General features: G+C 28.4%; 1 protein-coding gene across 3 annotated transcripts in view; it reads left to right on the forward strand.

Moving 5' to 3' along the window:
* Nucleotides 1–17,215, forward strand: part of LOC107444296 (neural cell adhesion molecule 2) — an 802,953-nt gene that overhangs the window by 609,845 nt on the left and 175,893 nt on the right. For all 3 annotated transcript variants that reach the window (XM_071181215.2, XM_071181216.2, XM_071181214.2), the window contains one exon: nt 8,965–9,300. In XM_071181215.2, the coding sequence (XP_071037316.2) occupies nt 8,965–9,300 (336 nt within the window). The remainder of the gene's footprint in view (nt 1–8,964; nt 9,301–17,215) is intronic.

The following is a 17,215-nucleotide window of genomic DNA, read 5'->3' on the forward strand; positions in this document are numbered from 1 at the left end:
ATAATGATAGTTTAGAGAGCATCGAAAATTGCTGTGTTTTTTTTCAGGTTATAAAATAAATGTAACGAAACCAAATATGCTTTGAGGTAGATACTTTTTTGTCGTGGGCAAACTTTGAATTTAATGGTTACAAAATATTTGTTATCTTTGGAGATTTCATCCCTACTTGTAGTTTTCCTTTTACACGAAAAGGAATATTGTTAGTATTTTCTCATGAGAAATTGGTAAAAGCCTGTTTACTGCAATGTGCCACTCGGGAAAGGCCACGTTGTTAAATGATGAATTGCATTGAACACATGAAAGGTTGAAGCAAATACTTAGCTTTCAATGCACTTAAGAGACTTCATCTATGATTTTTTTTGTAGCATGAAAAATCAGTAAGGAAATTCGGAATGTTTTTTTTCTTCCCAATACAGCTATGGTTCTCAGCGAGAAAAAGCCCTAGATAGCAAATATTTTTATTCAATTTTATTTTCTATTTTACAACAAGGGTACTATAAGTATTTATGAATAGAAAGTAAGCATATATTTGTATATTGTTTGAAAGTCTACTGAAGAAATTAGATGAAATTTACAAAAATATATGGTATCTAACCGAAAGAATTTTCTTAAGAGATCTTTCACTTAGTGAATTCGCATTAAATTTGAGTTGAAGTTATTTTGCGAATGAAATTTTGTAAATAATATAAGGAAGGAGACATTCGTCTTTAAACATTTTCTTGTAACAAAGCGAAACTTCACTAAAGGAAAAAAAAATACGTATCTTAGTTGCGTAAATGTATTCAAATTTTTTTCGTTTAGTTCTATGTTCATTTAGTGCTGTGTACCTTGTTTGTTGTTATCAAAGTATCCAAACCTTCCTCAATTTACAAAAAGAAAGCAACATTTTCAATTGCTTACCGTGCTCATAGTGCATATGAATTATGTTGAATTAAGTATCCATAAAAATGATTTACACTTTTTCTTATTGCTATCTACAGATCTAACCCTTTTTACAATAATGATCGTGAAAAAAAATCGTTTTAAAATGTATTTATTTTTTGCAATAGTCAGTATCGGTTTAACGATTTTAAACTTTTTTGTTCTTATCAACAGATTAAAAATATTTTACAAAGATTAAAAAAAAATAACTTCGATGAAAAAATGTAAACGCATCTTGGTAAATTTTAATATCCATTTTCTTGTGATTTACGTTTTGTCTGTTATTATCAACAGTACTTTTTTATCATTTCAAAATAACTATCATTTTTTCATTTAAATATTATCTTATAATTATTTCCAATAGTAAAGATTTAAAAGTTTATTGTAATTTGCTAAATTTTTGTGTTACTAAATGTATGAAATATCAACCATGCAGGTCAAAAATTTAGAGGAAAGTAGTAAACATTCAATTAAAAAACTTAGTTCTAATCGCGTTATCTAAAATACTACATTTTAATTGAAACTGAACATTTTCGACACTGATATATTTTATAATCTTTTTTGCAGTCTTTTTTTAACAGATATTTTCATAAAGTTTGCTGTAAAATGCTATTTTTCTTAAAATCTAGACATAAAAAAACCAGAATAACTCCAGAGGAAATTTTCGTTCAGTATTTCCGGTGCTTATCGTGCATCTCCTACAAATGTCTTTCAAATTATTCCGGTAATACCCCCATTACATATCAATCACCCTTCATCAGGAGGCAACTAGAATCAATTTCATTAGGAATTCATATATTTCGATACTACAATAGATGACACCGTTCCCTCCACACTTTAGAAAAAAAAATGAATGACATCCACCTTGTCAAATGCAAATACAAATAAACTAATATCCATTAAAAAGATCCAAAAAACGAGAAAAATAAACTTATTTACCCAATGGATTTAAAACTTGTAATGAAATAGAAGCTGTATTAGTACAATAAGGAGATGGCATAATTACATGAACCAGACAATTGTAACTGAACACCTGTAATGCTTAGTATTAATGTAATTTTATTACTTAATTGATAGAGAGAGTTAATAATATTTCTTTATCTATTTGATTAAAAAATAATTGAATAAGCATTTTTTTTTCAAAATTTTGCTGTTTATGGCAGCTCTCGAGGTTTATTATTTTCTATAACTTAAACTTTTATTCAAATTTGTATTTGTAATTGTGTAAAGCTATCGATTTGATTCATCCTTTAAAAAAAACTAATTTTTTATTTTTTTTTGTTTAATATACTAGCTAACAAGTTTAAAATATGCTATATCTTTTATTAAATCATTCGCTAACCATAAATTATTTTAAGTTAAATTAAATTCCTACTGCCAATGTAGGTAAAGAAACGAGTGAGAAGTAATACTTAAGTATAAAATAGGTCCTTTAAAAATTAAACTGTGCTATTTTTCAAATTATTCTCTTCAATAAGTTTGAATGTTATCAAGCATTGAACCTTAACTTGTATCCAACACAGCACACTCAAGTCCCTGTATTGAAAAGAACGAACAAAACTACCACCAAGAGAGGATGCGTAAGAAATCATTTGAATCATTTGCAGACATAATCTCACTCTCAAATTCCTGGGAAAACGGAAAAAAGGCCATTTAAGAGTTGATCGCCTTTCATTTTCTGGAATATTCCTTCCCCAATCCCCAAAGCGAGCAAAAAAATGCTTACATTAAAATAGCTATGCAAAAAGGTGAAGATAAAAAATAGACAAAAATATGTGTAACGGGGAAAAAAGTATGGCTCTCCAGCAGTCAATGGTATATATATAAACAGCCATGAAGGGACACAAGGAAACAAATTACAAAGTCATTTGGAGCTAGAGCAAAGTGAATGGTTCTTGCTATAAATTCGCAAGAAATGCAGCCAAATGAAATAGAAACAATTTTTCACCATTTGCTGTAGAAGAAGGAAAAAGAATGTTACCTCGCACAGAAAGCAGTGTGCTGTGAAATATATCAGGCACGCAAAGAAGAATTGCAGAAAAAAAAAACGCTGAAGTAAAACACCAAAAACAAGGATTGCCGCTGCATAAAACAGTGCGAAATAAACTTAGGCTTCCCGAAACTCATCTGTGTAATGTATTATGCTTGAGAATATATAATCTTGCGTGAATATAGTTCAAACGTCTATTTCGTTTGCGGGCATTTTTATATATTTTGTTGATGAATTGTCTGAAGACTTTCTTTCAAAAGAACTTATTTATATTGCATGTACTGCAAATTGATGGTATTGACGTTGTAAATAAATAACAAGGATGAAGCATACGTGCTTTTTAAAAATAAATGCTATCGACTCCTCTAAGTCATTATCTAGCTATTTTAATTATTTAAAGTTATGTATGCTAGTGAAGAGTAATCGTTTTTTTTAATTCTACGCTTTGAATCACTAAAAAATAATTTTAATTAACGCATGTTTCTGGGATCAATAATAATGTTAAAAATAAGAACAATATCGGCTTTCTGGGTATCGATACTTTTTACCGCAAAATAAATTTTTACCGGCGCACGTTAAGGAAATTTTTTTTTGATATATCATAATTTTTTTGCTAATAATTACCGTAAATTCACTGACATTGAATAAATCTGATTAAATAAATATTACTGCAAATATCGCGGTGTAATATTTAATGGTAAAAGGTATGTTACGGATGACGCAACCAAAGTGCCGGTACTTTTACCGTAATTTGATTCGGAATTTCAATTTGAAAACAAGTTCTTAAATATGTTACTCATAGTTATAAAATTGTTTATAAATGCATTAGGCTTTAATAATATAAAAACGTACATGTTTCTCGAATTTGCAGCTCTTAAAGTGTAGTAATCAGCAAATAAATTTTTTAACGCATTACTTTTTTTTGCTTTAGATACCAAATGCTTACAGTCAAAATATTTTTTTAAAACGAAATACAAGGAATTCGGACATTTTTACCTTAGAACTCTGTTAAAAGTAGGCGATAACTCTCAAAATAAATGCAACATTATTTGTCCACTATAATTGTTTTAACTATTTTCTCTTCTTTCTTAGACATGCTTAACACAATATTTCACTTCAAATGATGGAAACTTTTAAAATTCCCAAATTAAGAACTTATATCTTTTTCTATTATGTTAAATAAGTTTTAAACTAAATAAAAGTATGTTATGTCAAAACAATAGTGCAAGAAAGGTAAATTTTATAAATTTAATTAAAATATTTTAATGACCATATGAGATATTTTTGAAAATTTTTATACATTAAGTTAGCAAAATAAAAACACGTTCAAAAATTTTAAGGTTGGAGTTTAAAACTATATGATTACTATAACTAAGTAATTAAATAAATGAAGTAAGAAATTTTCACTACAAATACTAAAATCTTCCTGCAGTATTCCTTTTCAATGTTTTAATACGTAATTTAATGCACCCCCCCACTTTAAAATAAATAAGTAAACAAAAAGAAATCAAACTATTGTGCTTTCTGAATGTATTGTAGATATATCAAGCAAACCTATTACACGTGGTATGGATCATAAATACTAAAAGTAGCAATACCCATGGATTTTTAGTTCTACCGAGCAAAATAGAAAAGCTAATGTTTCAGTGCCCTGCACTTAAGCAAGCAAAATATACAATTTTAAACGGTATATGACATCTTACTGTAAATAATTATCTGGGCTATAGAAGGGTCAACTAACTAAATTATTTTAAAAGTTATAAATTCTTTTTGTTGAAAAAATCACTAATTTGGCAGCATTTCCCCCCCTTGATGAAAGTGATCAAAATCAATGCCTTATTTCCGTTTTTTGTGAATTTTTATAAGCCCAGATAATGCAGCATTGAAGTAAATTTCTAAATGTTATAAAATTAAAGCACAAACGCTTTTATTTTTCTCAAAACTGTGGCTATTCTCAATATTGACGTTTCGTGAAATTTAAAGGAAGACGTCAGAATAAACATAGACGACGCTGACTAAGGATAAACTAAACTTGACCTAATGATTATGACTAACTGTTGCAAACTCACACCAGTTATGAAAATAGTATAATATTCACAAAAATCCATAATTTCAATTTCTTTGTGTATCCAAGCAGAAAAACAATTTCATTTTAAATGTATTTTGGATAAATGTTTTATTTGTACATTTCTTCAAATGTCTCATCCAATCTAAAGTCCGTTGTTTCTAAAATAAGCCTGAAATAAGTGTATTTTTTAATTATTTTTCAAATTCATGTTTTTAATTTCTAGTTAGCTTGATATACATACCGATTATATCATTGTTCTTTTGTTTAAAAAAATTTAATCCAACTCATACGATAAATATAATTTTATAACTCTCTTGTTTTAGAATGCTCTGTTGCTTAAAAGATATTTCACTCGAACAAGTGAGATATACAGAAGCTATTCCAACTCTCTAGAAACTACCGCGTGTCTGTCTCTATCTCCATATCCATTCTTTTCCAACTTTTATTTCACGAACATTTTCCAGAAACAAAGCCAGTTTTTAGAATAAAAACCCAGTTTTCTTTTTTTCTCCTTTGCAAAACTTTTTTTTCCCCTCCAGATTACGTGACCGTGCAAATCTTTGGAATCTCACCAGTTGCTGGATATCTTCGACATTTTTTTTTTGTCCTTTCTTCCGCTTTTCTTCGAATTATTCTACTGGTTTTTCTGTTAATGGTGTCTTTCCCACTCAGGCTTGCGAATTAACGGACACTTTCTGGGACAGGCGATGGCCCGAACAAAAAGACAAGCCTTTTCCTCCAACATCAACGAGATAATCAAAGAAGAACTAAGGGGAGAAGAAAAAAAAAGAACAGAAATACCAGAAAGACGCAGAAAAAAAAATCGCATACCGGAAGATTTCCGCTTTTCTCCCTTCCATTGTTCTGCCTAACTTCTTGCCGTTACAGATCTTTAAGCGTGTATGAGACTTAACCACATTTATTTCTCTCTTTGTCACTGTTCTGTTGTTAGTGAATTAGTAAAAGTAAAAGTTACTAACTATGTCGCCATTAGAAACAATTCTTTTGGGACTATTACATTCCTTTATACGGCTTTCTCATTGTCTGGTGTAGAATTCAACACATTATTTCATCTTCTCTGGAGACGATACCTTGCGTGTTTCTCAAAAAAGCATAGAAATTCAGCCGGACTAAAATAACTCATTCATGTATGGTTTTTATGCGGTACCTAAATGTTATGAAGTTTCAGACGCAATATAAAACACTGATTCAATTACTATGGTTAAAAAAATCAATGTTTTTATATAATTTATAAATACGTGTATATCCTTTATGTATTTTAGAGTGTTTAAAACTATAAACTTGTTTAAGATTGCCAAAATAGTTTACTAAGTTCCCAAATCTAAATCAACCATACAGTTATACTTCTTGTGGTTTATTTTGATTGACACAATAAACTTTACTGGTTTATTGCGTTTATTGCATTATCCCTACAACACAGAAGTTTTACAATTCAATTATTATTATTTTTTTAAAGATTGAATAAAGGCATGCATAAACCTTTACAAAAAATAATTTTTTATCCTTAATTGCAAACATTCTTAAGCTTTTGGACTTTTTTTTCTATATAATGGTTCTAAAACAAAACAGTTTTTTTTAATGTTGGTGTGTAGAATTTTCAGATTCAATCTCGATATAAAAGGGTTGCTTATACGAACTCAATGCAAAACTCATTGCGTTCAAACTAACATAGTTAAATTTAACATTGTCCCTCGCTTGCGTGATTTATTTGACAATCATTTATAAATCTTGTTGGGGTTTTGTGTTAAATGTTGCTGCGATACAGAAATCTACTTTACAATGTTATCCAGGAGGAACCAAATTATCGTACTTTTTTAAATTTGAATTCTCAGTACACTTGGGCAATTTAGATGATTACATGGTTTAATTTGACAGGTTAGTAAGTTGTAGCATATTTGCAGCATATTACACTTCAATATACAATATTATGTTTAAACGTAATTCCAATTTTACTGAAAGAGTGTTAAGGCGGAATAAAATTTCGATTTCTTACTACTCTGGAACTTAAGAGGAGTCTAATTAATTATTTTTCATTTCTTTGACTCATATATTCAAGAAGTTTTGTTCAAAAATAATGAAATTGTACAAATATAAGTTCAACATCGAACCAGAATATGGCTTTGTATTCATTATCCATTTGTTGCAACCTTCTATAAAGATTCAGACTTGCAACCTTCTAGATATTCTAGATTCTAGAAGAAAGTCTATATATGAAATATGCATGTTTTTTTAAAAAAATAAATATATATATAATACTATTCTTTGATTAAATATGTCTCAAAAATTCAAATTTACCTAATCAAATAAATAAACCGAAATCCTTTGCCTTCCAATTAGAAGCATCTAAAATAAACTTTAGCAAAACTCGAACGAAAATCCCTTCAATAATTTTATTCCTAAATTAAAACAAAGCAATCGACTTGAGGAAGATTAAATTAGAAATGACCTCCCTTCCCCACATAAAACTACCTTTCCAATATTATTTCTCTTTATTAATATTTCTTACGGTACCTTACTCATTTTTAACTTCATTTTTATGCTCGCACAACTATAAAATGAAAAGCGACGTTAGCTCAAACCAGTTTCCCTACTCGACGAATAACGAAATATCGATTTTCTTATTTAATTACATTGATGATGTTCCTCCATAAATAACAGCAGCCAAGAGAGCACTTATAATAGTATTCTAAAAATTAATCCTGACAGCATTGTCGGTTATAAGTTGAAAATTAGCCAAAGTATTCAGATAAAATTTCTGGAAGCAATATTACAAATAAACAGTTGTTATTTGATATAAGTTAGTAATGTGAAAAATTATGATGTTTACCTTTAATAAGAAGAAACAGTTTTATTCGAATCCATTAGAAGGTTTCTAAGATAATTGTTTATTTCGTCATAAATACTTAGCTATTTTCTAAGATTCTGAAAATGTTTTGTATTTATGCGTTGGGTTAAATTAATTCTGATTTTTATTCGTAGAAATAGTGCATTTGTTTTTATATTTTTGTGCACATATTTTAAACGTAACAAGTACTGAACTGGAAATTTACTTATAAAACAATATGAAATAAATTAACTGCAACAATAATAAGTAGGCGTCTTGCAACATTAGACTTAAGAATCCAATTTATAAACCTTTTATGTTGCGTAATTTTCAGAGTAGTTTAATATTTTTACGAGAAGTTCATAATCATGCACATTATTTTAAGCAGAAAAGGAACATTTATAAAATTTTATTTCTTTTATCCATATAGTTTAAATTCATATTTAAAACCTTTTTCTTTTTTTAAAAAAAAGGTAATTTTTTAAGTTTATAAAAGAGAATTCTTATAGCTTCGATAAAGAATTGCTCATGAAATGATAAACTTTCTAATAAATATTTTTCTTATGAAGGTACGTTTTATGTTATACATAATACTTGTCAGCTTCAGAGATCAGCAAGTCCTCCTTTTCAAGTCAGATATCAATAATTTAAGGATTTAATATTGCACCGTAAAAATTTGGACTAAATATAAGCATTAATTAATACCGCACAAGTGAGAGTAAATTTAATTTGTGCCTCTTACATGTTTACTCCTTCTGATCTTGATCGTCGTTCGGGGGCATTTTCTTAGGTTTGACGAAAATGGGTTTCGTGGTAAATCTGTTATTGAAATGCCCAGTGTAACATATGATAAGCAGTTGAAAAAAATATATACTTTGCTCAATGACGCTTTTGATAGATGTTTAAATAAATTAGAAACTTTGCTTAAAATCTAACAGGGCATTATTTTCTTCAATTTTCCATAAGTTATTCTAGTCCACGTATTTATTTCTACATTCATTTTAATATATATTCGCATTCTATTGTGTAAGCCTAAATAAATAATCTGTACACAATTACATTACTGAAGTACAATTTAACTAACAACGTTGTTAAAATAAAAGCATATATTTTAATGCAGTTTTTCTTTTTTTCTTACAGCGTCAATCCTTTACACAGCTGTTGTGAAAGGAAAAGTGGCCTTGCCTTGCGATATATCACCTCCTTCAGCAGATGATGGCGTCGCCCTTATTTTATGGTACAAGGACGAAGCCCCTTCACCCATATACACGCTAGATGCGCGTCAAGGGACATTGGAGCAAGCCCGTCAATCAGCCGTTTCCACATTGGACCATCGTGCCTATTTTAATATGATCAACAGGCCTGCCTTTCTGCAGCTGGACCCCGTTCAGGAAGAAGACGCGGGGGAGTACAGATGTAGAGTGGATTTCCATAAAGCCAGGACAGTCAATACCGTGATTACACTAAAGGTTATAGGTGAGTTCCTTTCAATGGATCTGTTATTGGATTCCATTCCATGTGACATCATCTCTCCGTCATGTAGCACCAGTCCTTCATACATTAATATTCTGAATCAATTAGAGTTATAAAGGTATTCCTGAGTACATATCCTTATCAATTAGGAGTAAAATGTAGAATGTCCAGTAAGTAGATAATTTTATCAGTTAATGACAGGAATATGTCGCGAGAATAAAGCTGAATTTCGAAAATAAATCACAATTTATGTATGCTATTGAAAGTACATATTTTCAGTAAGGTGATGTCTAAGTTTGAAAAATATTGAGTAAGAAAATATTAAAAGAGTTTGAATGCGAAGGATTGATTTCTAAACCTTAATTAAATGATTATATATACAATTTATTACATACTTATATAATTGAATTTCCGTCATTAAACAATCATGTCTGACAGTTAAATAGTATATTCGTAATATTTTATCTATCAAGGTAAATTTTTTACTTATGGTAAAAAATCACTTACTAAACAAACTGTTCGAAGTTAACTAATATAAATAAATGTAACCTAAACGTATGTTATTAGAGAAAGTACCAAACCAATACGTTTCAACCACATATAAAATAAAATAAAAGATGTAAAAATAAACGGGCTTGATTGCATTATCACTTCTTCATATGGCATCAACTCTTGAAATAAATGCATTAATGTACATACACCAATATCTATAATTCAATTGCTTATTTTCAAATGATGTAATTTAGTTAGCAACATCAGACGTTTACTTAACATTTCGAATCATTTTAGACATGTTTCTATATTTCGTGCTTGTGTTATCCGGGTTCACTAATTAAGTAGCACAACAATTTGAAATCAATTAATAAACAAAATGTCCTATGTTATATTATGGTTTGTTAAAAATTCATGAAAACGGTTCAGATTAGAGCGACAATTTTTGCAGCTTATTTATTTGACAAGTTATTAACTGTAATTCCCAGATTTCCACCTTTAGAAAAAAACATTCTCAACAGATGGCGCTGCAAATAGTGATCCTGAAAATCAAGAAAAAAGAATTAAAAATCCTATCACAGTTTCGGTTAGAATCATGATCACATTAAGATACATTCATGATTTTAAAATGTCCACCGTCAGTCACAAATATATTTTTTTAAATTTTTATACATCTAACGCAATGGTGAAAAATAACATACAGGTCCATGTGAATGAAATTGTTTTGTATCTAAACTAGAAATTCAAAGAAAAAGTTATGCTTTCTTGATATATTGATTTATTTTCTTATTATTTTTCTTTTTCTTTAACTGTTATTATTTTTCTCTTATAACATTTTGAAAGCCAATAGATTAAATTAGGACACTCGAAATACTGAATTAAATCGCAAACAAAGAGAAATTACCAAAATGTATTGTTTCAATTATGCTTAAATTAAGTTATTCGCATTTAAATATAAGACTAAATAAATAAAGTTTGCCAATAGTATTACTATTTGATACTAAAATAAAGTATCAAAGTAAGGCGTGTTTTATTTTACTTTTCAATTTCGAGTTTAAACAAAGCGATGAAAAGTTTATTTTTGACTCGAAAGCATTGATTCCCCATAATTTCGAAGAAAAAAACAAATACTCAGATACTGGAAACATACCGAAAATGTAAAATCTTTTTATCTCAAAGTAAAACTCACCTTGCTAAATTAATTGATTTAAGCTTTCCCTTGTGGTCACGCCAAATGTTCTTAATTAAATGCTTTCCTAAACCATTGACTATAAAAGAGGAAGATTTAATTAATTTCACCAGTTTGGAGAATTTTCAACGCTTCATTAAACATCAAATAATGAAGAGAAATCCTGGTAAATAGGTAACTATTTTCTAAAAGTGAAAAGCCATTGTAGACAATAGAATTTAAGTAAAATATTAAAAATGGAGTGAAATGTTATGGCAACTTATCAACTCAAGGGGTTTACCATATTTGGGAAAATATAATTATTAAGAGTTTTGATTTAAATAAATTTTTTTTTAAAAATTTTTTGGTTAAATTTTGTTTAAAAAAATAAAAGAAAATACCATAAAATCTCCTGGAATTTATTCTTATTCAGTGAGACGTCTTTGTAGAGAGTTTTTTTCTTCTTCTTAAACGTAAGCATATTTTCTTACACGCATGCATTCAAATATAATTATTAAGATTCCGTTATATTAAAATAATTAGACGATATTTTAAAGTAAGAAAACCTCTCAGTAAGGATAATAATAACTTTTCTACTGCTAACTTGAACGTTTATTTAAAATCTGTCCAATGTAAAAAAATATTTGATTGCTGCGATATTCTTAGGTATACAGTGCATTTTTTTCTTTGTTTCAGAATGAATGCCGTAAGTGATGTTTTCCTTAAGTTTTTATAATGCAATGTAATTTTCTGTTTGAGAATGCAATTTTATTAAAATAAATTATACTTCCACGATTATCTTTTACACAAAAGTATATTTAACCATTAAATATCTTTCAGACAGTATTGGTAACTTTCGACACCATTACAAGGAGAAACAAGTTCTTGTAAAATTTCCGTATTGTTTCGTAAAAATATTTCTGGTAAAATCGATAGTTATGGATAGTAAAATAATAACTGAAATATACGGTATTTAAACAATTTATTTGAAAATTTTTGAAAATTTGAAAATTTGAGGTGCATATGGTAATAGTTTACCAGAAATTCTGCTTTTAATATTATAGTTCTTACTATCCGATATTTAGTAAAAATTATGAAGTTTGAAAATAAATTAATTTAACTACCTCAAATCGTTTTGTTGACATAATAAATCTAAGGTATCACGTTAAAATCTCCAGATTCTATCATATTTACAAAATTTTATCACATGCTATAAAAAATATATTTTATTGTTAATTTTGCCCAAATTATTCGCAAAATGTTTTTTTTTCTTTTAAATTACCGAGATTTTCGGCTCGCCAATAGAGCCGGAAACATGCTAAAAATCACCATATCCTGTTAGTTTTGACTATACTTTTTCCTCACTGTAGTTTCCTTATAATCTTCTATTTTTTAAATTAAATGGCTACTGTGTCCGTTCTTACTTACATTCTTATATTTGAACTAACCGAACTATTTAATTGAGGAAGAAAAATCATCATCCTTCGTCTAAGTAAATTTTTAAAATAATTGGATATTGCGTTTCCACCGAAAGCAAGTTTTCATGCATTATTTAGTCTTCGTTACGTCTCTGTTTCCGTGTAATGTGGATAATAGAATAGACAAAGTTAAATAATATTGTTTACTATAAGGTTCACTATTAATTAAAAATGTCTCTTTTTTAAGGCAGAAAATTTTCAGACTGCTTTGTACATTATCCATTATAGGCTGTGAGTTAACTATAATTAGAGTTTGTGCTTTGCTTAATCTTTTCTATACCGAAAAAAAAGTATTGTCAAAACTTATGAGGAGTATTGTATAATTTTCTTTATTTCTGGGTCTATGGAAACACAAAAAATCTCCGTAATTTTTATCGAAATGCTTTAGTAATGATTTTATAAAAATTAGCTGTAAAACATGGTTTGATAATATGTGAAAAAAAAAATGAAAAATGTGGTGAAAGGTGGTAATTTTTTCTAAATGCGCATTTAAGTGTGACTTAAAAACCATTCATTTGATTAAATTTGCCTTTCAGTTTTGTATTCTGTGCTAAATATGTGGGAATCAGAACTATAACTTTGGAAAACCAGAATTTCCATTAAACTGTTATCATATGAATTTAAAAATTATTAAATGAATCGCTTATCTATCGTATTTTTTATATTTTTCGCAGAAATGTAGTACTAAACTGTACGATAATTTTAACAGAATTTTTTTCTCCATGTAGATTCTCTTTATAAATGAAGAATGTAATTAAAAAAAAAACAGTCCATGGTGCTTCCACTTGAAACTTGAATTTAATTTTTTTATTTAAGAAATAACAAGAAACAGTTAAGTGAAAGAATTTTTATTAGGGATTAAATCAACGAAATGTGCATCCTCAAATATGATTGGAAGTTGTGTACCCTGAATCATTCCCGGCGGTTTGAGTGTTGAGTTGAAATCTGACATTATTGACTTAATTATCTAAAGAGAATAAATAATTAAAAACTCTAGCTCAAAGATCATATAATTAATGGCCAGTTTATCGTAAAAGTAAAGAAATCTACCAATTCTTAATAAATGTTCAATTTGTATGAGGCATAATAGAAAACGAAAATTTTCAATTTTACTGCAGCTCAAATATTCCCTCTTTGGCTATTTTTTTAAGAAATATAACAGTAAAGCTGTAGCAGATTCTAGCATCGCTTCTTATTTTTTACTCTACAGTGTAAAATTATTTTTAAATTTGAAACTAGCTGAAAAATCTTTAGAAAGTGAAAATCATAATTTAGAAAACAATTACGAGTAACCGTCAAGTCAACTGCTAAGTTTAAGTTATGTTTATTTCATTTAGGTCATCAACCTGATTTTGAGATATTTTTAAACACAAAACTACTAAAATATAAGCCTTGGATAAAACATATGTTTCGAAAATGTAAAAAAAAAGTTTAACATGATACCATTTTTCAAACAATCTTATTTCATTTTGAAAGAAACTATTTTTTCAGTATCTGCGAAGCATATAAATAAAAGATACATTTGCAACACGATTTGTTTTATTTTTACTTTTCCCTACATTAAAATGAATCGATTTCTTAAAACATCATGAAAACTATTACATAAAAGAAATTTTGATACCAACTAGAATAAAATAAAAAGAAAATCGGCTGAAACTCCATGAACATAACTTTTATTTATAAATAATATGCAGCTTTGTTCTTCTTGTGATAGAGGAAAATTACAATATCGTTAAAATATTGTAAGCAAAACAGGCTGCGCTCAATTATGCAAAAAAATAAAGCTCGACTGGCGTAAAAAAATTTAAAAAAAAGTTAGTTGCAAAGTTAAAAAATCAACTATTGAATTTTTCTGACAGAAAACAACAACATAGAGGGGAAAAAATGATAGAAATAAATGTTGCGCTTTTTTCAACGAATTTAGAAAGAGAAAAAAGTAAAGTAACAAAAACATTCATTTGTACTCTCTACTCTTCTCATCTTTTCATTCCTCGTCAAAAAAATAACTTTTTGTACACGGTACATTGTTCACTACAAAGCGAATTACGATCGAGAAAGAAAAAAAAAGGTGAAAGGAAACGAAAATCGAACTCGCTGTATAGACGAAGAAGAAAACCAAAAAAGAACGAAAGAAAAAAAATGAAACATAATAAGACAAAAGAACATAGGCTTGCATAAACTACGATATTCTAACCTTCCAGCTTTCCTACCTATGTTTAGCGGATGCCATATTTTTCATCCCTTTTCTAATTGAGTCATTTGTTTCTCACAAATCCAGTGACTCGTGTTCAGATGTTAAATGGTTCATTACAAAGACAAAAGACTATTTAAATGGACAGCGCGCTGTTCATTTGCAAATGAAATTGTTATACTCGAAACAAATTATCAGCAACTAATGATCTCATTAAGCATTAAAAACACGTCTCAACGTGTCAGTGAAAAATGGATGAAAGCCAGTTATAATACAGTAGTTCAAATTCCTTGATGATGGATTATCTTAAAAATGGAAGTTTCCGCATTTAAACAGTATTTGTATTTCAATAATGGGTGAGAATTTGCACTTTTGAAAAAAAAATTAATTACATAAACAATCATAGAGTTATTTATAAAAATGTAAATACCTTGTTTGTTTGTTTTTTGACAAAAAGCTTGTTTAATAATTAAAAATTAATCATTAAGAATAATATAATAACATGCATGAAAGCTGAAAAAAATGCATGATAATTAATGGGTTATTAATACAAGTGCATAGTTATGAATAAATTTTTCAATAATAATAACAGCAATCGATGGGTAATTACATATTTGAATAACTTATTATTTCAATTGTTTTTTGTTCTTCAAGGTTAATAAAAAATATTAAAAACATTTTTAGTTCGAAACCTTTCCTTGCAACTAGCTTAAACTTTATTACCTCCTATATTTTTTCTATCTTCAGATAATTGATACGTAAGCGCAATGATTCCTAACTTTTGTTTCCAGCAACTCTATTGTTAATGGTAAGGCTTATTTATTTAATTTACATCATATTGTATATTAAGTATTTTTCTTAAAACACTGAAAAAAATTAGAAATAATTAATAAACATGCTTACGTTGCTGATATTAGTTTATGAGCTTTGAAATATTTAACTGACTTTTAAAACTGATACGAAAATAAACGAAACATATAATACATTTTTTGTATTTTAATACAACCTTTGATTATGCGACAATAGTTTTTTTCCCCATTTTGTAAGAATGGAATGATTTTACTCGCTAAAAACCAATTTTATAAAAAAATTGAAATCCATTATCTTTACTTAGTATTTTAATAAAACGCTTAAACATATTTTATGCACATCTTAACACTAGAACAGCAACATTTTGTACTTAGGGGCCAATTTGTCCTGCATAAGAAATTGAAGTTTTTTCAAACTAAATGATTTTTCAATTGGTGAATATTATAGAACATACAATATGTAAGATTTTTTAGAGTTTAAAAAAAATTATCGACTATTTTTTACTAACGCAATGATGATACTACATTATGGTGTAATACTGTATTGCAGGTTATTCTTTCGCAAGGATGCAAGTTATATGTAAGCAAACGGCATGAATATAAATTATATACATTAGCACACATGATTTAAAATGTTAAATTCCAACACTAGTTAGGCATTAGAGTAGGTATATACAGTATATCCGCATGACGTGAAAGTGACATCAAAACATCGACAAATTATTTTCTACCATAGATTATTTTCTAGTATTCGTTTAATTCTGTGCCTTGAGATGTTAAAAGGTATGCTTCTTATATTTTGGAGACTAAGTTTTATCAATTAGGGGCTATTTGATGCACGAAACACAAATTTGTAGTTCTTCAACAAACAGTAGAATAAGTGCGCAAGTAATTAAAGAGGTAAAGAATTAAAACAAAGAGGACAGCAATAACACAAACATTGAAAGGAAATGCAAGATAATTGCAAATTTCAACTCATGTAAATTAATTCCTGGAATTTAATCTCCTAAGCCTGCGTCACATTTGGTACTATTGTAGTAAATGACGGAGCTTGACTTCACTTTGTGCTATTGTTTGCAAACATGTTCGCATGAAACTACTCAGAATTATAGTATTATTTTTCTTTTCCACCTGCATTGTAAGTATTTAGCTTCAATTTTGCAGTACAAAAGATGAATGTCATTACGAATATGGGACACTGAATTTATTAAAAAAATCGTCTTTTATTCTAACTTAGTATCCCTGTAAAGTAGGTTTTTTTTCGCTAAAAAAATTCAACTGCAAATTTTACTGTGTCAAAAAACAGTAATTTCACTGCCCCTGGGGGATACTATATTTAGAGTGGGGATACTGTATTTAGAGCCTCATACTTTTTCTAAGGTCATAATATATTTGCCCGATTTTCAACTTGGAAAAATAGAGATAGCTATTCTAAAAAAATATTAAATAAAACAATTTGGAACTTTATATCAGTTGAAATCACAGTTATGCGGCTTGAACATCATGCTAAAAACTTCCATTATTACTTGAATAACAATAACTGTACCACAACAATACTGTCTTGTCCAGAATTTCAACAAATAGTAAGCGCTTATAATCAGCATGCACACGGTTTCTTTTAGACGCAATATCGAAATAATAACTCAACAGTAACGAAGTAGCTAAGTAACTTACTTTGGCAATCGAATCTAAGATACAATATAATTTCACGAAAGCATTTTTTTTATAAGGTAGACCCGAAATTCTGTTCTTCAATTCAGCTTCATAATGTTCACTGTTC

Source organism: Parasteatoda tepidariorum, chromosome 8 (genome assembly GCF_982258835.1).
Source record: "Parasteatoda tepidariorum strain Cologne lab strain chromosome 8, Ptep-v5.0, whole genome shotgun sequence".
NCBI lineage: Eukaryota > Metazoa > Arthropoda > Arachnida > Araneae > Theridiidae > Parasteatoda > Parasteatoda tepidariorum.